Raw genomic sequence first — 24,968 nt, forward strand, 5'->3', positions numbered from 1 at the left:
ATTGTCTCAGTCAACATATGCTGAAGTTGCACCACAATTACAATTTTCTATATATATACAAAAAGAAAAGGAGTACTTGTGGCACCTTAGAGACTAACCAATTTATTTGAGCATGAGCTTTCGTAAAGCTCATGCTCAAATAAATTGGTTAGTCTCTAAGGTGCCACAAGTACTCCTTTTCTTTTTGCGAATACAGACTAACACGGCTGTTACTCTGAAACCTATATATACACATACATTCATAACCATAACCTGTATATGGATCTCATAATGACGGTTAACTTCAGCGAATTACAAGCTTTTCATAAAAGACCTTACTTGGTATAGTTTTATAATACAATAATACCGTATTCAGTCAGTTGGTGTAACTACTTATTCTGGGGTTTAAATTTTTCAGTTCTCCCCTTGGGAGTGTCTGGACTCTCATTGTCACACCATCAATGATAATACTTGATTTGATGCTTCAGAGATGTGATAAAAATCATGGTCTGCCAAGTAATCATTCAGTACCATCCATGGTAGGGAAAGGAATCTCTCCTAACATTGTAAAACCATGAATGTGAGTAATCACATGAGAGGGGCAAAATGAGGGCAGATGCCATGCTCACTTCCTTACTGCAGTCCTGACCTGCAGTGCCCCTGCTCTTTCTTCCTGTTCAGAACCTGCCTTACGCGTAGAATCCCACAAGTGATGATGCAAAGCTGAAAGTCGACACTTGGTTGAAGAAAGTCACTTGATTCACTAGTGAAATAATTTTGGTATTAACCCAGGTCCCAAAAAGGGAGAGGCTTGTTCATTACGGTTTCCCATCTGCCACCAGTAGCTTCTTTAAATATTCCAATTTTTGCTCATTCAACACTGAAAATTGATATCATTTCATATATAAAATGTTTTCAATAGCATTTTCAAAATTTGACAATATCTTCAACAATTAATGATAGAGAATACAGAGTTACTTTAGTAAATGTTAAGAAAAACTAAATAATTTAAATGATAAATTACTTAAATTATTTAGCAAAAGTAATTCCAGAAAACAAACCAGGGCAAATATGATCTGGCTTGAACCTCCATACATAATATTTGAAAGGTGTGACGTTTTGTCTTTGTAGTATAAATAGGATAATACATCTCTTATTCTTGTGTTAATGACATATGGTTCTCTGTTTGTTACAGCCTCATCCTTGTTTGTGCCATTACTGAGTCCCACGTTTTTCTTCCAGCGACTGCTTAGCATACTTCTCTCTTTGATGTCACCCTACTTGCTCCTCAGCACAGGGTACTTCCTTTTTAATTATAGCTTGGTGCATCTTGTTCTAATAAAACATTTAAGTGTTGAATGTGAAAAAGTTACTAAATCTGTGAATGTTCTTATAAAGATGGAAAGTTTGTTCCCTAGTAAAATCCACATTTTTTTACCTTTTGAATGAACTACATAAAGTGTCTGATAATTCTCTTAGATTACATGCACTTTATATCTCCAACACCCCTCAGGCAGTGGGTTGTAGGATGTGTATACGTACAAAGTTGGACTGAAATAACTAAATTGGATTTAATTTACATCTTTTGTTATTTTGTTGCAAGTTTGTGTGTAGACAGCCCTAAATCCTACAACTACAAAACAAAGGAGCAAAAAACAACGTTCATGTAATGTCATGCCTCCTTATAAAAAGGACGGTGGTTAAACCTTCTCTAGTGTAGAGAAAGTTGTGGCACATCCTCTAAACAATTCTGTATTGAAGTTAGAAATAGTCCTTGTACCCCTAGATGGAATCTCAACAATTCAGGGTGCTCAAAAACTCACTTGCACCTATAAAGGATCAGAGTTACTAGGTAGTGGAGGGTAGCTTTTAAGACAGTTTGAGCATTCTAGAGTCTTAGCGAACAACAGAGATACCATCCAAACCTTTAAAAAGAAGAGAAATGTTTTTCTATTTGTGTTCTTTCAATTTCTTTCTAAAGAAAGTCCATACCAAAGGGTGCCCATCTGAAGCCCTGACATACATTTAAAAACATAATAACATAGAAGTTGCAAAACAAACTGTCCAAAGCAAGTTAACGTCTTCCTCCCATCTTACTGCACGTCGATTGATCTCCAGCCATTTGACCCCAGCAACTTTAAATTCCCACCGCACATTCCCCTCAGACAAAATTAAAGTATTTTATAGGTCTCTGACATGATATAGTTCAGATTAACAGGAAGTCAATCTCAAAGAACATGCATTATTTGTATAATTGAATACGTTATGCTTATGATTGTATGTATATATGTAATATTATGTTAATCATTTTATTCAGATATGAAGCTCTCTTTCCACTGGTATTGTCTGGGTTGATGTTTGCTTGGATATACATGGAAAAAGAAGCATTACAGTACTATGGCGATTCACTTAAAACAAAGGTAGCATTTCAAGACAGTTACTCTTGATTTATTATCAAAAAACTGCTCCACTAGAAAAGTATGAAGTGATTGCCCAGTGATGGCTGTAGTTCAGTTTCATCATGGTTTTTCTTCCAGACACACTAGATTTTTAAAATATCTTTAGTAGTTTCTGTTGAATAGTTTGTAGCAAAGCTCAAGTACATATTCTTTGAGTATGGAAAGCCTATATCAGGTGCCCATCTCATAAGAAAATGTAAAAGATTTATAAAATATTTTATTTGATATATTCCATATTAGAGCTATTTCTAAGACCACAGGAAATCAATGTGACTGAAGCAGTATATTCTGTAGGTTAGAGATAGGACCATTGAGTTTAATGCTAATTCAAAATAAGGAGTGAAAGTCCTTCCCAGGATAAGTATAACGTTACTGTCTGTTTTAAAGATGGGAAATTCTAAATAAATAAAATGACTAGCACAGGAGTATTGGTGATGGAGGCTGAAAAGAAATAGTCATTTGATTTCTGAAATTACCCAAAGGAAATATCTGTAGAGTCATTTAATTTCTGCCTGCCTGTCTGTCTTATCAGTGTGGTCTTTTATTTCTGATCAGGCAGACAGGGTGCTGCTAACTGAATTTATGCTAGCAAATTCTTGGATTTTTCCCTCAGAAGGGGTTTACACTATGTATCAATATAATTTCCTTGTCTTTGAGATTTATTATGTCAGTGATGCTCTGAACCCATGATCACATCGCGATTCCACTCTTAGTCTAAGCTGCTGTTGTGCCCTTGAATTGGTTAGAACCAAAATGCCTATTACAGAGCTCTCCAGCCATTCTGAGCTGGGCAGGAGATATAATACCATGCCCTCCCTATTTCCCAGGAATCCATAGTCATTGATGCTAATTATAGAGAATCAATGGCAAGGATGCTTTGGAATTTGCCAGAGTTATGTAGAGGGGAAGCTACAATTCTGAGCCTTCACTGCTTTTGTAGTTTATATGTAGTCAACCCAGTGGCATATTGATACCATGTTGAGCTACAAACTGGGATAGCAGATTTCAGAGATTAATAATGCCTTAGTCAGGGAGAAAAGTCAGGGGGTAAAATTGAGGCAGAAGCATTCACAAGTGCTGATCTGGCAATTACTGTATTTTTTTTACCTGCAGGGATGCAATTTTAAAACTTCAGATACAACATTTATTGATACAAGGCAGAGTATTAGAAATGCAAATGGTGAATATTGTCATTTGTTTACATAACTTAACAAGGTGAGGCTTATATGTATCACACGGGCCTGTTTCCTTAAATCTTAAATAGTAGAAATCCAAGCACAATGTGAAAGATGCATGGTTTGGGTTCTGCTTATGAGACCATATGAATCGACTATGAATGAAAAGAATATATGTAAGTTTGAGGCTGTGATTTGGTAGCGTTATCATTTTTCCTTTACATTTTGTGACCTTTGTCTTGCTTTCAGTGAGAAGAAATCTTTCACTTTATTTTTCTAGTCTTCTTCAAACAAAAACAAGAACAGCTGTACTGTACTACACTACACCTCAAGACCCCCACTTTAATGTCTGCCAAAAAGTCCTGCATTTAGGAATCCACTCAGGTCTCTGCTGATGTGAGACTATTTTTAAGCAATATGTGGTCTGTATTTCAGATCCACCACATGGGATTTTGCTTTTTCCAATGAAAAGAAGTTCATTGCTGTCTTAAACTCTAAAGACAATTTCTCCCCAGGGTCAAGAGGTGTCATGTCCAGAGCAGAGTAGAGAAGCTGAAGAATCTTTCAGTATCCTCATTCACACCATACCTCACCTTGAGGATAATTGCAGTCTTTATAGTAGGAGATCTTTATCTACCTGTTTTTGTGGGCAGTGAAAATGTATTTTTAAAAAAACACCACCACTTGGGGCAGGGGAAAAGAAAACAGATCAAAATAGTAAACCAAAGGTAGGGGAGTTGTTTCTTACCGAAGACAGCATGAGAAGCTCTGCTGGGTTCATTTGATTAATGATCACTCTACTTATACAATATCTTTGTGGCAGACCCGTTAAAGTATAGGAAAAGTTTACAAGCTTCATCACAAATGGATCTGTTTGTTGATGGGGAAGTGAGTTAATTCCTCACAGAATCCACTAAAATATATTCTTAGTATCAAAGTGAACCACCTGACATCATGTATTGATTTCTTCTTGCTATCTTCACAGCTTGCTGTTCTCAACTTCTCCTGCTCTACTGATATAACTCAGTTTCGGCAACTCCACCTGGATGACATCCGCAGGTCTTTTTTCTTTGTATCCTTTTGCCTTGTTTGGAAAGCAGTGATTATGACACAGTAATTTAGCTTCCAGTGAAAAGATTGGCCAGTGGCACAATGGTGAATTTCAGAATGTACTGTACTTGCTTGGGTTACTGCTGAATTTATACACAAACAGCCTCTTTTAAAGATTTTTAGAAGGTCTTTTCTTGTAAAAGAAGGATTTCTTTTAAAGGCCTTTGTTCTAAATACCAGGCTAATCTTTTGGTTGATCTGCTGATGCACAAGCCGGTTCAAACTGCCCACCTGGAACTCCTTTCTTTGTCCCTTGAGAAAGGTTATGCTAAAATTATTCCTGTTTTTATATTATATTATATTTATATTTAACACTAAAATATTATAGGACACAAGTTGACCCTCGTGGATGGGATGATAAGCAAACATAGGGCTGGATCCTTCAGACACTAAACATTCCTAAAACTAAATTGTTTCTAATAATCCCCTTCCTCTGTCTTTATCATGAAAGCTGGGTAGCTGGGAGAGAGTGATACGATTGTCACTGGGCTGAGGGTAGGTAAGGGAGATTGTGAATTACAAGAAAGATTAGCGGGTTTTCTAGGAAGAATTAGCATGGGGTCAGTGGGGAAATAGGTTTATCGTAGTGGGTCGGACTGAGGGAGGAGGAAAGAGAGAGTTAGGACCTCCCATACATTTTATAACATAAGAAGGAACCTGGCAAGTTTGGCAGCCTGTCTCCTGAGCTTTTGGTTTGTGCTCTACAGAGTACACAGTGCTTTCGTAGTAGGCACCAGTCTGAGCAGGGTGAACCAAAATCCCAAAGCATACAAAGTTTGAATTTGTAGAATGGAGTGCCCCAAAACAAATGTTTCCCATTGTACACACCATCAATCCCTGTGGAGCCATCCCTGCAGCAGCTGCTGAACCTGCACCTTGCTACCAAATGCTCAACCCCTGCCTTCCAGCTTGACCTGAAAAATGTAGTATCACTTCCTATCTCTGAGAGGGCCATGGGCTGCTGGAAGTGGGGCAAGTCTGGGCAGGCCACCGTGAGGGAGCTGGTGGTGAGGAGGGGTGGTGTTGGCGGCCCCATTGCCCGGTGTGCCCACTCAGATTTGGCCCTGTAGCTCCTCTGTTGTGACAAAGGGGCTGTGGGGCCAAAACTGAGTATTGTGGCCTCCACGCATGGGGGGCTCACAACACTGCTCTGGTTTGGCCCTGCAGCTCCCCTGTCACACTGGAGGACTGGCAGGACCAAACCTGAGGAGCAGGGGGCGGCCAGTGCTGCTGCTCCTCTCCGCTGCCAGTGGTACGCCCCATGCATAACTTGTGTACAGCTCTTGAGCGCCACTGTTGTAGAACCTCAGGGGCCCAGAAGAAAGTCCAGGAGGTCAGATGCTGTCCTTCTGGAGGAAAATCAGAGCTAAGGAAAGAGTGAGCAAATGGTTTTCTGGGTTCAGAGAGCATCCTGAACCTGAATATGATTTAGGTGGGTACCTTAAAAGCAACTTTATTTACTGTACAGTAAGCTTATCTTTTTCATTTACAGCTTTGCTATTTCTTAACAAAACATTTACAATTTCGGAAAATTAATGGGGTATTTAGCACTGGCCTCATGCAATATTTGAAAATTTAAAAATCAGTTTTTCTTTGATAAAGCAAAAAAACCAAATTGAACAGTTTTTAAAGCTCAAATGTAGTATTTCCTTGGGGACACTAAACGAACTGAACATATTTTATTCAGTTTCAATAAAATGTTCACCTTTTTATTGAGAGCAAGTACAATGAATTTCAGCTCAAAAGGTTTTTTGGTTTTTTTTTAGTTTAGAATATTATTAATGACTATAAAGTGGTGAAGAAGGAAATGACTTCTTAACTTGAACTGTAATATTGCTACCATGAAACTATTTTAAATTTAAAAGAACATGCCAAGATTCCCAATTAGGGCTTGAGAGTTGGCCTATATTGAGGAGCCTTAGGCCTTTGTTAGCCTGATCTTCCAGAAGGAGATTCAGATTGCATATGCTTAGCATCTTGATTAGGTGGCAACCCAGCCCATTGGGCTGTTTCCTGTTTTATTAGAGAATTGTAGCTGTTATAAATCTGACCTGGAAGAATTTTACAATATTGTTAGACTGTTAGATTACTAAACCTGAAACAGTGTGATTCTGTTGGGAGGTAGATGCTAGGAATTTCTTTATTTGTGATCACACATTCCTTTCAAAAATTTGCTTGCAAATTCTTGAAGACCCTATTGAATAGTTAATATTGAACTTTTTATACTGAGATATTTAAATACTCCATGACAGGAATGAAAAGGTCAGGAGAGGCCATGCCAGCCCCTGCCTTCTCCCCCAGGGAACTCTGGAGGCAGGAGTCCCTTTTCATTACCTTCCCACTTCACAGTAGGGGGAGGAGTTGCTGGAACTGTGGCCAGATTAAAGAGGTAGGAGAGACTAATATAGGCCCTTGGCCTCACCACTGAGGGGAGGTAGGAGCCTTCCATCCTCCCTCTTCCATGGGGTTGTATAGCAGCCAGATTTTACCTTTATGAAAAGAATATGCTTTAGACTCTTTTAGATACACAGATTCCATCAGATCAGGGTTTTGTCCCCTCTTCTCTTGTCTCTATATTTGTGGAATGTGCAGCAAGGAAGAAGGGCAGATAAGGGGCAGCAATGGGATAATGGATGGGCTGTGCTGTTTGGACAATGAGAGTGTGGGAGGGTAGGCTGGCAATATTTAGTCTTATTTTTAAGACCAACAACCACAGCTAATTCCCCGACAAAGACAAATGTGTATACGTTGATAGATGGACCGCGCTCACATTAAAGTGTACAAAAGTGCATATGTTTGAATGTGTGACTGTATTGTTATGAAGAAGTATATCCACTCCACAAGTTGAACAAGAAAAAAAGCTGAGTCCCTAGGTTTCTCAGACAGGTTTTGGGGCAGACCGGTCATTAACCTGATTTTCACATGGGCTCCCCTCTATCAGAATTGGCTTAAAGTCAGAATCTGAAAAATCAGTCAGGCAAGGATGTCTGATTTCATACTTTTAAAAGTAATGTAAAACTATAACAATAGTAAATGAGATTCTCATAGTGCTGGATTGACAGATAGTTTAAACAAAATTTTCAGCATGTTGTTTTTATTTGATCTTTTATGTAACTTTTGTGTTGGATTTTCCTTAGCTATGTTTAGGTTTTCTTCATCATGACGGCTTTTTTTGGTACTGGAAATATAGCTTCTGTTAACAGGTAAATCTTATTAATGCTGTCGAGAGACGTTGAGTGCAAAAGAGAAGACAGTGCAAAAAATACTCAAATACCACACACCTAACAAAACAGTCCAACATAAGCAAAATAATAAGAATAGTGTAATAATCTAGTGGTGGTTGTATTTAAGTATTATTTTCTATGGTATTTGGTGTAAGGGACCCGTCCTGCAAGATACTGAGTTGCCTTAACTCCTACTTTTAGTTATTGTTAGTCGGTGTTGAGAGCACTCAGTCCTGAGGAAGAGCTCTGCACCTTGAAGAATTGGGCTGTAAATAATCACAGAGAAAGTCTATGTATCTCAGTTTTTTCTAAGTAACACTGTACTTGGGCTTGGACAATAGTACTTGAACAATAGTGGCTTTCATGCTCATATTTTGAACAAAATCTAAAACGTCTCATGAGCAGGAAAAATGAAATGTTCTGCTTTTTTATAGAAAATACTGTTTGCAAAGATACATTTTAATAATTTTTATTTTATTATTTTCATGGTTCTCTAGTTTTGACCCTGCTTCTGTCTATTGCTTCCTGACTGTGTTCAATCCGTTTATAATGGGAAGCTTGCTGGTGTGGAAGGTTAGTGATTGCATCTTTGTGCAGTTCTCTCAAAGAATGGATTAATGAGTAATACATCATGCATGCAGGAATTATTTTTCAATTTACAGAATATATATGTTTTTGAGATTCATTAACCCATTTTATCCTGTCTGCAACTATCTGTTTCTACAGAATTTCTGAAAATAAAACCTGTAAAGGGTGTTTGACTTCAGTATACAGAATACATGACTGACTCATGAGAATATATTTTATTATATTTAAATAGGAATTTTAAGCATTGAAAAGATGTTGTTAAATAAGTTAAAACATTAAGGGTTTTCCCATTGTTTATAATACACAAATGAAAGCAGGGGGAAATATATATTTTATTATCTCCATCCATCTAGATTGTATTAAATAGAAATGTCTTGATTTTTTTTTTTTTTTTTTACTGTTGTCATTTTTGCAAACTTTACTCTATCTGATTTTTTAAAATAAACAAATTAAATAGTCTTTTAAAGACTGGATTTCCCATTTCCCTGCCCATGCTGTCATTCCCTGTTTGAAGATAAGGTTTAGGAGTGCTTCTCTGATGATATCTAGGGCAGAAATCATTAGAAAGCACTAAGGGACAGCAGAGCAGACAACCTGCTGCTAGATTACGCCTAAAGTAAGTGATATGTTCACCCCGCCACCTCTTTTCCCAAGAAGAAAAGTTGGTTGGAGGAGCAACCAGTGTCTGCTCCAGGGCTTTGTTGAATCCAAACCTGCTGGATGCTGGGCAATATTTACCATTAGCAGAACCGAAGCTGCCTTTCTGCCCCAGATGTGACTACATCTGCATCCCAACCTGTACTTTCCAACAGCTGTAAGGCAGGAGCTGGGAAATGGCAGGTTCAGTCTTTAAAAGGTGGATTCTTTGTGTACTTCTAGCCTTAAAGAAGTGTGGATCAGTTCTAAAAAAAGAAAATGCAGTGCACATATTTGAGAGGTGTTTTTTTTAAAATTTATTTATTTATTTAAGTTGTGCAGGTTGGCTTAGTTGTGTCCTCTTGGAGGACAGTGAGTGGAGTATTTATTCTTTGTTTGGCTCAGTACTTGCCACATCCAGGCATTTTGTGCGTGGGCTGAAATCATCCTTTCACACTGGAAGTTCCAGGAACTACCATGTAAAATATTGCAACTTCTGTGTGTTACAGTGTTGCTCAAATATTTATCATCAATGTTAGACTGGATCAGCTGAAACAAGGATAATTAATATGTTTTAATCATTTAGTTGCATGGTGCCTCATAGTTTTTCACTTCAGGTAGGCCATGGCCATAGATTTTGTATCAGTTTACTAAGTGTATTCTCTGCCAAATGAGTTTTCACCCTTTGTTTGCCAGTATTTTATTTTTTACGTGTGCTACAATGAAGCTTCCCATAATGGCAATTTGAAAAGGAGGAAAATGTTTCCATGACCATTAGTGGTGTTCTGATAGGCTGTTCTAAAAATGTTGCTCTAAACCATAATGTAATTTATGTTTTAAACAGATTGTAATCCCTTTTGTTCTTGTGTCGTGTGCTTTTGAAGCTGTTCAAGTCACAACCCAGTTATCTTCTAAAAGGTATAGCAAATGTTATATTACTGCAGTAGATGGTGTGGGTTTGATTGTGGAAATCAGCTAAACACTATAATTAGTAAGGGTGTGAAATACCCTGAATCAGACTTCATTTGTACATCAGTCCACTTGCTTTGAAAGAATTTGGATTTATCAGGTATCAGACTAAACTAACCAATGAGCCCCTCTGATGACATAGCTCACTTTTTGCTCACTGCTTACACAGGCTTCAGTGGGAGTTTGCCTCAGTAACAAATGAGTAAAAAATTATGGTGGATTTTAAAGTTTGGCCCAGTATGAATGATCAAACATTTCGTTTTCTGCATTTAAAACATAAAAGATACAAACAAACTTAATGTAGAAAAAGTAAGCAATATTTAAATTAGAATTTCATGTTTTAAATTGCATCTCTCCATATAGTACAAATATATTTTTAAATAAACAAGGTACAAGCCAGCTAAATGAAAACTTCATAGCACTGACCTCACCGCAAATTGCGTTTTTTTTAAAAGGCACTCAAACAAGTCTTTGACCAGACACTTTCATTATGGATTTTGTTTCTGCCCTTGCATAGCAATTTAGAGCGCATTCCCCTCCAGAGCCTGGAATGGAAACCCAGATTCCTGAGTCTCACCATTCCTCTGCTGTCAGCAAATATATATGAAACCCATATGTCTCACCCACTTTAGTGCTGGTTAACGTAGAGGATATCAACCTACTACTATCAGTTACTCCATTAGCTCAAGTGATAGAGGTCTCTGTGATCTAAAGGTTCCAACCCTGCCAATGACCCATCTGGATGTCAATACGATTCCATATGATGGAGCTATTGTTTTTTCAGTTTTCTTTTTTAAAAACCTAAGGAATTACACACAAAAAGCTACATTAAAAGAACACTAGTAAGGTTTCAAAATCAAGCCCTCAGAAGTTAGAAAATACCACAGTTAAGGTTGCATGTGCAACTTTAATCACCTCTGTGTGTGTATGCATTCTGATATAATCTTTAAATGCATTTCATATGGTATTTTTTCCATAGGACCCTGCCTGTTCAGTTTATTGCCCCAGGCCTTTTTTTTACTGCGCTTTATTCCAACCTAGCTCTGAAAAGAGAATTATTAATATCCTCATGGGCTTTTCTGCAGAGCCTATCAATATAGTAGCTTCACAAACATTAATCAGTCAATCTCTGCAACACTCCTGTAAGGTGAGAGGGCATTATTATCTCCATTTTACAGATGGAGAACTGAGGTATGGCGATTATTAAAGTAAAACATTTCCACTCCTTTTGAGTGCTCAGTCTGAGACAAAAAAGAGATGATTTTTCTGAGTACTTACAATTATATACTCAAAGCACAGGTGTCACTTACTCAATTTGCAGGTGCGAGTGCTCGCACTTCAGCAAATCAGACATCAGAGTCTCAGGTTGGGCACCAAAAAATGCAGAATATGCAATTAGTGACAACTTGTGAAAAGTTGGGTTTACGTGACTTGCCCAGCCTCACACAGGAACTCGGTGCCAGTGGAAGGGAGAGAATCCAGTTCTCCAGATCTGCAGTTAATTGCCTGAACCATGAGACCATGCTTGCTCTTTCTGCCACCCCGTGCTTCATTCACGATATGCTTTCCAACTTCTGATATGCAACAGCCCCCTTTATAACCCAATCCTAATAATCCCAAATAGGTCCATCCCCCTACTTAATGGGACATAAGTTCTATGGAAAAAAATAGCTTGTGATAGTGTAATTAAAGACTGTCGGAATGCATATGCACAAAGGGGGCAAATTAAAGTTCCAAAGGCAACCTTAATTCTGGCATTTCCTAACTTCCAGGGGCTTGACTTGCAACCGGAATAGCGTTCTTTTAACTTTATCTTTTTGAAAAGAGAGCACTGAGATTAGCACTGTTCTTCTTTTGTAAAATCCTTGCTGCTTTCCAGGTAGGTATGTTTGTACCTGTCAAGAGGCGAGGTTTTTGCTAGGCACATGAATAGCCTTCAATCGTTCTGCTCACTGTAGGAAGCATACTTCATGCTCTTCATGAGAATATTCTGTCTGTGTGGGCTCTTCTACATCTCCCATCAATGTGGTACCTCAGCTGAGCACTTGCTAGATATTGCAAGATTGTGACATCGCTGGCTATTTAAATCAATACGAAGTTTCCAATGGAAAAGATGCTTGTAGACGAATCAGAAAATAGTGAATTTGCCACATCTTTATTAACTAATGAAGCATAATTGGTTTATCAAGACAGTGCTAGAAAATATAGCACTAAACTCAGTTTTCTCAAAGGGATAAATCAGTTTTTAGGGCCTGCTAGCTGATGCTTGCAGAGCACTATGATATATGTTTTCTAATGAAGTTTCACATTGTAAATTGATTATATTTTATAATGATAATGCTGTATACATTAAACTATTACAGTTAATGATGTGCCTGCTAGTGGGTCAGCTCTTTGCAGCATTGCTCTAATGCCATTAACTGACAAGCCAGTCATTAATAACTGCTTTCATGTGATCTACTACTTCAAAAACTTAATGTAAAGAGTAAAATATTAAGAAAATTAAAAAGCTTTATTAGCTCTACTTCTTCCCGCTTAGTCATTTTACTTGCTGAAATCTACATTTCCCAAAGTAATCCTACATACTGCAGGTTCACACTCCTGGGTTTTTGTGCATTCAAGGGATTTAGGAGCACTCTGCCAAAGCTTTTGGGAACTTCTGGAGCACTTTTACTCTCAGTCTGGTGCTGGAGGAGCAGCTCACGTAATCTCATTTAGCAGCTGTCCACCCAGTAAGACCGGTTTGTCAGCACAGATTCGGTCAGCTCTTTATGAAGAATATTCAAGAGAATTTTATGCTCACAAGCATTTTTGTTGTTGTTGAATCCTTCTGGAGCTTCCAAGCCTTCCTACTCTGAGAGTTTGAAGTGGTGCATAGGACTTGTGCTGTAAGGAGTGGATGTCACCCACTGTGCATTCGCAGTATACACGGTTACAGATGCCATGATTTTTAAAGGTTTCAGAGTAGCAACCGTGTTAGTCTGTATTCGCGAAAAGAAAAGGAGTACTTGTGGCACCTTAGAGACTAACCAATTTATTTGAGCATAAGCTTTCGTGAGCTACAGCTCACTTCATCGGATGCATCCAGCTCACTTCATCGGATGAAGTGAGCTGTAGCTCACGAAAGCTTATGCTCAAATAAATTTTAGTCTCTAAGGTGCCACAAGTACTCCTTTTCTTTTTATGATTTTTAAACTGTTTTTAATATTCTTTTAAAATAGCAGCAGCAGTCATCATTTGACAGGCCACTCAGGTTTGCTGGCAAATAATTCACTTTTGGGGTACCCTATTATGAAACTGTAATTACATTAATGAATAAGTCTCTTTTCAAAGCATCATGATAAAATTATATGTTCCAAACATGTTAGGCATATCAGCCCTGTTTTGTGTGTTAACTTTTCCCACAAAGTGCTTTGGAAACGTATCTCTCAAAGAATGAAAAAGCCAACTGCAAGAAGTAATATCATATATAATAATTCATTTATACTTGGGATTCTAATAACTTCGTAATTGTGTCTGTGGCTATCAATTAAGAATTATGGTCTCTCCTTTTTTGCAGCCTTTTCCTCCTCGTTCTTGTGATTTCAGACATTATGGCTTTGGTAAGCTACTATTGGACATTCTGTGCAAATAAGATCAAGAAAGCAGAGTGCTCAGCTAATTCAATCAAGAGATATCTGAATTAGTTACAGACTTCAAAGTTTTCAGAACTAGGGCAGTGAATTGAATCAAAATCCTGGTGTAATTTACAGATAAAAATCCCCATCTTCACGCTTTGTATGTCATGTAAGGAATGCTTCTTAAGAGGCATAATTCTTTTTTACTTTCTTTCACTCTGCTGTTTTAAAGCTAATATTCCTGGTTTTTAATGTATTTCAAATCAAATGTTCAGGTTAACAGTATGAGAGCACAAGGGAATGCCAGATTTACCTGGGTGCCTGGTCTAGTTAATTTTTCAGCAGTTTCTTGCCTGCTGCCAGAAGAAAAAAAAAAAAAGAGAGAGAGAGAAATGTGTTACACACTGAACTGATTTTTCAAACCTGTTGTTAGAATTATCAGCGGAGGGCTGGAAAATATATGAGAAGTATCTTTTGTAGAGCAATTGTATCCTTTGTGTGAGGCAGTGGGGAAAATTCACCCCAGCCACTTGTAGACTCATGATCAAAATAATTTAAATAGAGACATCTTAAAAAAAACCTTTACAAATTTAAAGTGACACAATTAATTCCCTAAAAAGTGTCTTCGACAATAGCAGTGCATTGCTATATTATATTATGACTGGAAGGTAAACATGCTCAAAGCAGTGGGCAGGGAGTTATGCTATTTTTGCTCTCACTTCCCACATTCTGTTTTGGAAGATTTACTTCAAAGTGACAAAACCTGCTGTTTGTGTTATGTCATTTCACATTGCAGTGTGGTTTAAGAGGTTTTACCATAAAAGAGAAATAGGAGGTACAAAACATCAGAATGTCTAGTTTGAACTTAGAGTGACAAACAGTCTGGGTCCTAGAAGTATTTTTATCTAATTTTCACATAAAGATTTTTATAAACTGTTTTTTTATTTAATAATTTCAGTAGGAAAAGAATTAAAATGTTAATAAAATACACATATGCAATGAACTACAGAGTTTTGACATGCAGGAATTGTGTGTATACATATCATCTATAGTCCTCTTCTTTGTTTCATATATATATAAGATGACTATGGGTGTCTGTGTGTGTGTGTGTGTGTATATATGAAACAAAGATGTGTGTTTGTGTGTATTTATATGTATATATATGAAACAAAGAAGATGACTATAGAAACAAAAATAAAGTGAAATGCATAATGGTTCTAATTCTTACCAAACACTTAATGCAGCCACTAACTGTGTGGAATTTTTTCTTTGTGATATTACTTGGTGAACCTTGCAGGCTCAAGTTCATTTGTCTGCATATACTCAGAATGGTGTTTGACCACACAGTTAGTAGTGGTAGCATCCAAATTCTGAGAAGAAGCCAAAAGTGTTGGGTGTACTTATTTGAATAAGGAGTTAATTGCTAAACTTGCATTATAAAAACAGTATAAATTCAGCAGATTTTTAGGGTGATCCTTTAAATGGATTGAGTTCCTCACATACCTCGCTTCAAGGAGAGTATTGAGAATCATTATTCTGTTCTCTCTCATGAAAGGTTTTAAAATATGAACAGTTGTTAGAAATTTAAAGTAGCTTTTGAGTTTATTTTTTTTAAAGGTTTGCTGTATTCAACCCACCAGCTTTAAATGCTCCTTTTCAGATGGTGGAGTCTCTGATTTTAATCTTCTGCCTCTGATTTCTGTCTGAAATAATCTTTAAGAAACTAGTTTAACCTAAGGTGTACGTCAGCTAATTGCTGAAGTTTTTTGCTGGTCCCTAAAGATTGTGTGGGGGAGATGGAAAAGAGGGTTTCTGGTCACTGGGAGGCGAAGCTAGTCCTTACCTGCCCTAAACCCCTGCTTCTGATGAGTCTTGCTCTGCCTTCACTGATAGTACATAACCCGCTTCTCCATGCTGCCATATCCTAACTTCTCCTCTAGCCTGAGAGTCATTAGGGAAAGACACATCACACAGGACTGTCTACCTGGTAGGGAAAGGGGAGACCAGGCAGCCAGGGCTTGGTAGCTGTGTGACTCAGGCCCTGGGATGAAACTCTTTAGCCACTCTGTGGGGCAGAGGGAGCAAGAAGAAGGGGGCAGGGCAAGATTTTTTCTGTTGCTTCATAGGAAGTTGGGAGGATCTTGGTTTTTCTCCTGGGTCTTATTTTGCTTAGGGGTAAAAGGTAGGGAACAGGGTGACAGCACAGTAGGTGTGGGTGGAGAAAGTCAGAGGGACTGAGATATCTCTATATCACACAGCAGACAAATACACACATTCTCTATGTTGTAAAACAAAGCTTCTCAAACATTTTCACCTGTGACCCCAACATGACACATGTTTTCTTCTGTTACCCTATATCCCAGGTCCCTTTAGGCTCCATCCCAGAATCCTTCTTGCTGTTTCACCCAAATCCACCACAATGCAATGTATAGTAATGGTTTATTATTTAAATTTGCTAGTCATGGCCATAGGTGGGAAAATATTGACATTCAGTCCATATAAAATTGATAATTTCACATATTAAACAAAAAATAGAAGAACATTTTGTGTGTGTATATGTGTGTGCATACGTAAAATGAAAAATTATGAGTTGCACTGTCCTCCCTGCTGAGTATCTGCTTACCCTAATTAAGTCAACAGTTTGCTTTATGAGTGTGTTTTGTAAATCAGGACAAATTTAAAAAAAAATCTATTTTATGTAGTTATATGGCTTCAATTATCATAGTAGCTGAGCATCTTGCACTTGTTAGTGTAATTTATCCTCACACATACCTGTGAGGTAGGGAAGTACTATTATTCCCATCTTGCAGATGAAGGACTGAGGCACACAGAGAGACTGAGTTACCCAAGGTCATACACGATTTCTGTGGTAGAGTCCCTATAAAACAGCTGTGCAGCCTATTCTGAGGTCACTGCCAAATTTGAGAACCATTGTTCCAAACAATAAAGTTGTTTGGGGGCTTCTTCTCTTGAAGAATGCTCTCTATTAGAAATCCTTTGTGCTTTTCACAGCACATCTTGTTAGAACTAATCAGCCTTTGTTCCTCTTTAGCTGTTTGTTTAGTTCAGTCCAAATGAACATTCCTGGAGGTCTTGCCCTTGTTCCACTTGAAAACTTAGAAACCTGGAGTAAACAACCTGAAAACATTGGTTTTAGTCTTGTTTTTCAAGTTGTGCAATGTTTATATACTAAACAACATTATTTTCTTATTTCACAGCACTTCTTCTTTTTGGTTAAAGATTATGGAAGCTGGCTGGACATCGGAACAAGGTACAGTATATCTCCTCCAGTGCTTTCTTAAAAGGATAGCTTCAGGTTAGTAGGTGCCAAAGATTAGTCAGTTATTATTTATCTGTTAGTGTTCCTGTAATTCCTTCCAACTGCTTGCCCTTCTCTCCCAAAGCAAGTGTTTCATTGCTGCCCTTTTCCCCACTCCTAGTAATGTTATCATCCTAGAACTCATGTTTAATATTGGTTGGCTGTCATGACTAAAAGTGGGGAAATTCATGGATTTAGCATGGCAAAAAATATGAATTTTTTTTTAAATAGAAGAGACATGGCACACAATATTTAAAATTATTATTATTGTTTATCATTGGAAATTATGAGAAGTCAAATCTTTTACAATTAAAATTGTTAAAAATAATTTAATAGTTGGCAACTATTTAAAACCCCATACACTCCTACGTTGTACATTTATAGATCCAAATTTATGCAGGAGTCATGCTGGAAAGGATGACAAATAGCACGGCTTTTCATGGGGAAGAAAAGTAAGTCACAGTTTGTGCCACAGAAATCAGGGCTCTGACTAATATAGACCCTCCCCTGCCCCCCAATCCTGTTTTGTGACATATGCTAGTCTCCCCAGCAAAGACTCCAGTGCAGCGTAGGGGCCACAGAGCCTTATTTGTGGCCACTCCTGCAACAACAAACCAGCATACACCGAATGGAAGGAAGTATTTCATTAAGAGTACAAATTTCAGATGTAGACATCCTAAGTAGTATTAGAAATACCTAAGTAAATCATGACAGGTTTCAGAGTGGTAGCTGTGTTAGTCTGCATCAGCAAAAACAACAAGGAGTCTTTGTGGCACCTTAGAGACGAACGAAAGCTTATGCCCAAATAAATCTGTTAGTCTCTAAGATGCCACAAGGACTCCTCGTTGTTTTTGCTAAGTAAATCATGGAAATAGCTTGTTAGTCTGTCTTTAATAGAAACTATGTTGCATTATAAACCCTGCCAATTGTCACATGAAACCCTTGTTCAAATAAAAGTTGAATAGTGACCTATTAATATTTTGCATGTTGTGTCAAGTATATTTACTCTTCTCCCCCTCCCACTTATTTTCAGGCTGTTTGAGCCTTTGCTCTTAGCCACATTTCCAAAGTTCCCAGTGTGCGTAAATTGCAGTAGATTAAATAGTGGAAAGAGTATTTTACCATCATACTTCCATGTTCTCAATCTCTGCTCTGCCCCATTACATTTGGTGCAGGAGGTGAGCGGTACCGTCCGGGAGCTGATTACGTGCAACCTGTATTCTGCCGCTTTGTGTATACATCCTGTGTAGTGAGTGAGTTAAGTCCTGTGGAAAAGATCATATGAGGCCGTATAATTAAAGATTGTATCATAAAGCATATGCACAAGGAGGCAGAATGCACAGGCAACCTTAAACTTTGCATTTTCAATTTTTTGAGTGCTTGGCTTTGCAACCTAAATAACATTTTTTCAGTGTAGTCTTTTTGTATGTAACTTCCTAAGGGTTTTAAGAAAAAAGGTGAATTCTTATGTACAACTGAAACAGTCCCCCCCACCATGCATCATCCGTGGTGTTTTGAACCCTGAACCTTCAGCACTGAGCATAGACCTCTGCCATTTGAACTACAAAACTAAATACATGAGCAGGAGAAGGTGGTAATTGCAGAGAAGGGTTGGACCCCAGGGGCCCCATGCCAGGGAGGGTGCAGGAGGAGGATAATCTTGCCTTGCTTTTTCCCATCCCTCCCGCTACAGCTGCTTTGGTAGTAGCATGAGCCTAGCCTTGGAACATCGATGTTCACTTATTATTTGGATGCTGCAATAATTTTCCTGAGAAATGCAAGTGTGAGTAGGTAAATCATGATTTTCAATAGTTTATATCTCATCAAAACCTAGATAGAAATTTATGGGACAAAGAAAAGACTCTTCTCTAACCTGAGGGCTTTTACCCCCTGTCCCATTTCAAAGGCCTTTTGCACACAATAAGGTACTTGTGCTTCTAAAAAAAAGGTTGCAAGAATCTTTTATAAAGGAAAGTGTTAGGCAACTATATAAGGGTCATTACCAGCTCCTCCTGTAATCTTTGTCTGTGGCACAAGCACAAAGAAAAGCTTGCAAAATTTCCCTTCTTTTTTCCCCTCCCAACCAGCTCTAATGCAGAGTAATTGCTTCTGAGGCTACAGCAGATACAACCAATCTAGGAGTATTGGAGGGGGTTGGAATGACTGTCAGAAGGAAACTCCTTCAGGGAGACCCTAGGGAACACCTAAACTTGGAGAGAAAGCTTTGTGTGAGGTTCATGTTCTGTCACTGTTATCTGAGTTACCAATAAAGCCAAACCCCAGGAAGACAGTAAGTGTAGCCTTTATATGGTATGTGTACGTTTGGAGAGCATCAACATAGTTGTAACTATGTCTCTTCAATCCCATCAACACTGTTGTTTTGCCAAGAATATTATTTTAATTTTAATTCACAAGTCAAATCACCACCCTCAAACTACTGTCTTCCCTAGTCTCCCTTCAGTTTGTCCATATTTCTCGGAAAGGGAACTATCCTGAACTGAGTCCAGTATTCTGGAAGTGGTCTCACCAGAGTTCTATAGAAAGAGACTACAGCATTACATCCCTGTTCAGAGATGAAGTGTGTGTGACTGAAATTGCATTTGTCTTTTCTACTGCCATATTCCATTGCAGATACAGTACGATATCCATATCTGATTTGTTGGCCACTATTACACCAGGTCTTTTCCAACATCAGTTTCCCATGTTTCTCCTCCCTCCCCATTTTGTACCTATGGTTGTGTTACTCCTTTTGATATGACCAGCTAGTTAAAGTTTGGAGACCTGTAGGCTGTTCCTAGACTGACAAGAAATTGATGATCGAGTCTGCATCAAGCAAAATACCAAAGCCCTGCTTCTCCAAACACAGGAGACCACTTCCTTGCTCATAGCACCAAACTCTTTCAGCCAATATTCTGACCCATAACATCTCTCTAGGCTGCTTCTAGGGCCACACGCATTCCTTTCAGGCTGTGTGTGCTTGGGTTTTTTCCACCTCATCTGATTCTGCCTCTCTGTGGGCCTTCAGCTGAAGCTGTCTGTCTCTCACACACACCCTGACTCACAAAAGTCCAAATTACTGGGATGGCTGGCATATATCCCCTTTGTTTTAGGTGAGGCCGCTTAGGTGTCTCTCACAGCTGTCTTAAATAAAGGGTGGAGGTCACAACAGTTTAGTTGAGGTTTAATGAAACCCACAAAAACTACATATGTATTAGCTGGAATTTTCCCAAATGGCAAATAATTTTATCTTTCTCCTATCTGTATTTCTAGCCCTGCAATGTCTCTGTCCTCACTGGTGTTTGCATCCCCTACCAATTAAGTATCATTTGTGAATTTGATGAGGCTGCTGTTTTTTACTCCCTTCTTCCAGATCATTAATGAAGATGTTCAGTGACAGCAGACCTTAACATTGATGTCTATGGCACAACTCTCAGTAAATTGTCAGTTTCACAGATTCCCCCTGCTCAGTTAACTGTCAACTACCATATTTGTTTACTGTCTTTCAGAAAGTTTCTGTTCTCTCATTTAATACTCCGATCCAAGGTGACTTGAATTTGTTTTGCAAGGAGGATTTCATGGGGTTGTTTGTTTTTTAAATTGGTATAAAACTAAGGTAAAACTTCGAAGCTATCCCTCAGAATTCTTAAGAGTCGTTTCCTGTGCCAGGATCTGTGATCTGCACAAAAAGGCTTATTTAAATCCTACACCCGAGGAACTTTGAGATATTCATGAACTGCATACTGTGCATTGGAACCCTCGTTAATTTTTTTTGTTCGTTTGTTCTGCCTCTAGGAAACTGCAGCCTTTTTGTGCCTTTAATGTATTTGAATCCTCGTCTGTCTGCAGTGTGCACGTGTGAAGTTTATTCTGACACATTCTTACATTTTGAATAACAGCCTTACAGAGAGAGCACAGAGCATCTCCATTTTTTTAATTCTGAATTGCAGTGACACTGTCTTCATGTTTAAAAAGCATTCACCTACAGTATGCACAAACAGCTGACTATTTGGATAGCCAGGAATAAAAGAAGAAACCATTAAATCCCTTTTTATATGTATCGTTTTTACAGATACACTGTACCAGCCACTCCCTGTTTTTACAATAGTAAAACTGGGTTGCCAGAAGTTACAGAAATAGGTATAATTTAAACTCTCCTGCTGCAGGTTCAAAACCCATGGGGCATAGATGCAGCACAGAAAGCTGTTTTTAGGTCTCCATGAGCATTGCTAAGGGCAGGTCTACACTTAAACGCTGCGGTGGAGCAGCTGCACCACTGTAGTGGTTCAGTGATGATACTGCCTATGCTGACGGGTGGGCTTCTCCCATCAGCCTAGGTACTCCACCGCCCTGAGAGGTGGTAGCTATGTCAACGGGAGAACCCCTCCCATCGAGATAGCACTGTCTACACCAGGGGCTAGGTCGGTTTTACAGCATTACTCAGGGGATGTGGATTTTTCACACCCCTGAGCAATGGAGAGCAAAGGATATGTCTATACTGGGAGGGATAGCTCAGTGGTTTGAGCCTTGGCCTGCTAAACCCAGGGTTGTGAGTTCAATCCTTGAGGGGTCCATTTAGGGATCCGGGGCAAAAATTGAGGATTGGTCCTGCTTTGAGCAGGGGGTTGGACAAGATGACCTCCTGAGGTCCCTTCCAACCCTGATATTCTATGGTTCTATGAAACACCCACAGCTGGCCAGCGTCAGCTGAGTCAGATTTTCAGGGCTCAGGTTCTGGGGCTGTTTAACTGAGGTGTAGACATTCAGCTCCGGGACCATCCCCCTCATTTCCTTCCCCCCACCCCCTGCAACAGTGTAGACATGCCCTTAATCTATGGAAGAGCTGCAAAAGTGGCTTTAGTGCAGTAGTCACCAACTGGTCGATCACAATTGACTGGTTGATCACGATCTCCAGCAGCACACTGTGGTTGCTGCTAAGGCAGGCTCCTTGCCTATCCCGGTCCCACGCTGCTCCTGGAAGCAGCCAGTGCAGCCCTGTGGGCCCGAGGACAGGGGTATCCCTCCGCGCGCTGCTCCTGCCTGCTCCCATTGGCTGGGAGAGCTGTGGGGGCAGCTGCTTGCAGAGAGAGGCAGCACACGGAGCCATGTGCCTCCCTCCTCCCCACCCCAACAGGGGCCGCAGGGGTGCGTTGGCCCCTTCCGGGAGTAGTGTGGGGCCAGGATAGGCAGGGAGCCTGCCTTACCCTCGCTGTGCCCACAGCTGAGCAGGAGCCACCGGAGGTAAGTGCTGCCCAACAGGAGACCGCATCCATCCCTGAACCCCCTCCCGGAGCCAGCACCCCATACCCACCCTGCACTCCAAACTCGCTCCTGCACCCAAGCCCCACCCTGAGCCCCCTCCCAAAGCCAGCACCCTGTACCCCCCTTCTGTACCCCAGCACTCCGCCCAGGCCAGAGCCCTCTCCTGCACCCAAACTCCATGCCCCGGCTCAGCCCAGAGCCCCTTCCCACACTGCGAACCTCTTGGCCCCAGCCCAGGGCCCACACCCCCTCCCGAACCCCAACCCGCTGCCCCAGCTCTGTGAAAGTGAGTGAGGGTGGGGAAGAGCAAGCAACAGAGGAGGGGGGAAGGAGTGAGTGGGTTGGGGCTCTGGGGAAGGGGTGGGGGTCTCTGGGAGGGGGCGGGCTAGATACTGGGTTGCCCTTAGATTCAAAAAGTGATCTTGGGCGTAAAAAGGTTGGAGACCATTGCTTTAGTGGAATTCTTTTTTTTTTTTTTTTAAACAATTCAGTAAAATAGCTAGCAGATGTCTGTGTACTACACTCACTGGTATGCATAGTAAAGTAGCTGTAATTATGGAAATTCAAAACTCTAGACCTGATTATTACAATGAAGGTTTTTAAATGGGAAACTGGAGAAAGGAGTCAGAGAGAGACTGTTTGTCAGTAGATCTCTGAAACAAGAGAACCAAGTGCAGCACCCTTGTGGTGGACTTTGGACCATGACTAGCTTATGGTGAACATTTGACAGTCACTGCCTTTGCAATTCATTCCATATGAAATGGGGGTCCCTCGGGGGTGGGGAGTGAGTGGGTGGAAGGGCCAAAGCAGGTCAGAAGCTGAAATTGTGGCAGGTTTAGAATCCAAAATCAAGGTCTGGAGTAAGGACCTGGGTCATTCCCATCCACATGTTAAAAATATGTCCTGTAGAAACATTTAATGAACAAATAAAATGACATCCCTCCTTTCTATCCATTTGGTTTATTTTCATTAAAATTCCAGTTTCTGTATCTTTTATGTAAGACCTATGCTTTATCTCTCCTACTACCCATGATCTTGGAGTCAGCTGTTTTTGAGAAAAAATGCTCTCTGTGGCTGCCTGACGCTTTCTGAGCAGGATGGGTTTTCTCCATTTTTCTCTTCTCTTTTTTCCTCCTTGTCTATATCCTCTCCTCTTCTACCTTTTGTTTCCCTCCTCATTTTCCTGCTTATCTCTCGCCCCTTACCTTATCCATCCCTCTGTTATATGACATTAAGAAGAAGACAGACTGGTAGATAGCACCTGTTGTGATGAGTGTCTCCTTTCTACTTCCCAGGCCAACTGTGTGCCCCTTCCTGTTACCTAGACTTCTCCCAGCCCCAGCCTTGGTCTTCAGCCCTGATCGTCACATTCCAAGACACTCAGCTTTCTATTGAGAGATCCCTCCTGACATCATATTGTCCTTGGCCCCATTCTCATTAAGCCTTTCCTCCAGACATCTCTACCCTTCTTTCCATTGCCATGACTGTATTGCCATCCTAGCCCTTTTGTCTGAGCAGCTCTTCTTTCTAAGCACTGGCCCATCTTGATCCTGTCCTTTTACTGTATAACAACACTGCATACTATTCCCTCACACACATTTAACTTCTAGGATCTCTCACCTGAAGCCCAAAACCCAACAGTTTTTTCCCTGTGTTGGCCTTGAGCTCAGATGAAGTAATTTTGTATTAGCTATTACCAATCATAGACTGTAACCAGAGACACAATCACGGGTGTGGCACATTAGCATGTAGATATTAAGACTTTCCTCACTGTCACAGCTTGAATACTGGATATGTTCTTACTGAATACTTGAATATGTTCAGTCTGGAAATTTTTGTTTCTTTTTTTAAAACAACAACATTTTCCAAGCAGAGCTGCCTCTGCATCACTGCAGTACAAGTTGCTGATATGCTCAGATATATTGGCAGAGTGCCATTATGTGATAACAATTGGACTAGCATTGCTTTTAATTGGCTAGAGCAGTGCACTGTATTTGTGGCATGATTTTTTCCTCTTTCAAATCCCTGATATTTTAGCCAAGAAGTACAGCCATTCAGTCAGTGTAGTGCAACATGCAAGGAGTGGCTATAGCCCTACGTACACTTCCTTTATTTAGAAATTCATGAAGGAACCAATCTCTGGTATCTTTTAAAGAGCTGGCACTGTGGAGAAAAGAAAGCAGCTAATACCCTGCAACTGTAGTTTGACTTTATCTATTGCATTTAGTAGTCGTGTGTGTATTTCAGAGATAACTTGGAAAGAGTCCTTCATCTGTAGCCTAGAGATGGTGTTAACTAACAGTCTCTTGTGATGGAAAGGAACCAAAAAAACCTAAAAAGGATCAGTTTTTTGTGACAGTAGTTCCGTTGGAGACAAGTCATGATCTGGTGTATGCAGCTAAGTGATAGTATGTATTTGCCTCTTATTGCCATCTAAACTGACTCTGTGCTGAGTCAGCTGATGCTGGAGGGGATGGTCAATCCCAGAGCAAAGGGGGAGAGGGTGAAGTTATTCTTCACTCTCAAGACCTCAGGGAGTTTCCTAGAGGCCCGGAAGTTCAAAGAAATGAGCTTTCTGCCCCATCAAGCAGCCCCCTATGTCCCAGTCCCTCCCATTCCTTGTGCTGAGCTCA

At 39.8% G+C, this 24,968-nt stretch overlaps 1 protein-coding gene across 8 annotated transcripts in view; it reads left to right on the plus strand.

Annotated features, from left to right (window-relative positions):
• Positions 1-24,968, plus strand: part of PIGN (phosphatidylinositol glycan anchor biosynthesis class N) — a 135,739-nt gene that overhangs the window by 107,135 nt on the left and 3,636 nt on the right. For all 8 annotated transcript variants that reach the window (XM_077810753.1, XM_077810755.1, XM_077810758.1 and 5 more), the window contains 8 exons: positions 1,175-1,277; positions 2,297-2,399; positions 4,599-4,685; positions 7,871-7,926; positions 8,445-8,520; positions 10,016-10,089; positions 13,700-13,742; positions 16,976-17,028. In XM_077810753.1, the coding sequence (XP_077666879.1) occupies positions 1,175-1,277; positions 2,297-2,399; positions 4,599-4,685; positions 7,871-7,926; positions 8,445-8,520; positions 10,016-10,089; positions 13,700-13,742; positions 16,976-17,028 (595 nt within the window). The remainder of the gene's footprint in view (positions 1-1,174; positions 1,278-2,296; positions 2,400-4,598; positions 4,686-7,870; positions 7,927-8,444; positions 8,521-10,015; positions 10,090-13,699; positions 13,743-16,975; positions 17,029-24,968) is intronic.

Source organism: Eretmochelys imbricata, chromosome 2 (genome assembly GCF_965152235.1).
Source record: "Eretmochelys imbricata isolate rEreImb1 chromosome 2, rEreImb1.hap1, whole genome shotgun sequence".
NCBI classification, from domain to species: Eukaryota; Metazoa; Chordata; order Testudines; family Cheloniidae; genus Eretmochelys; species Eretmochelys imbricata.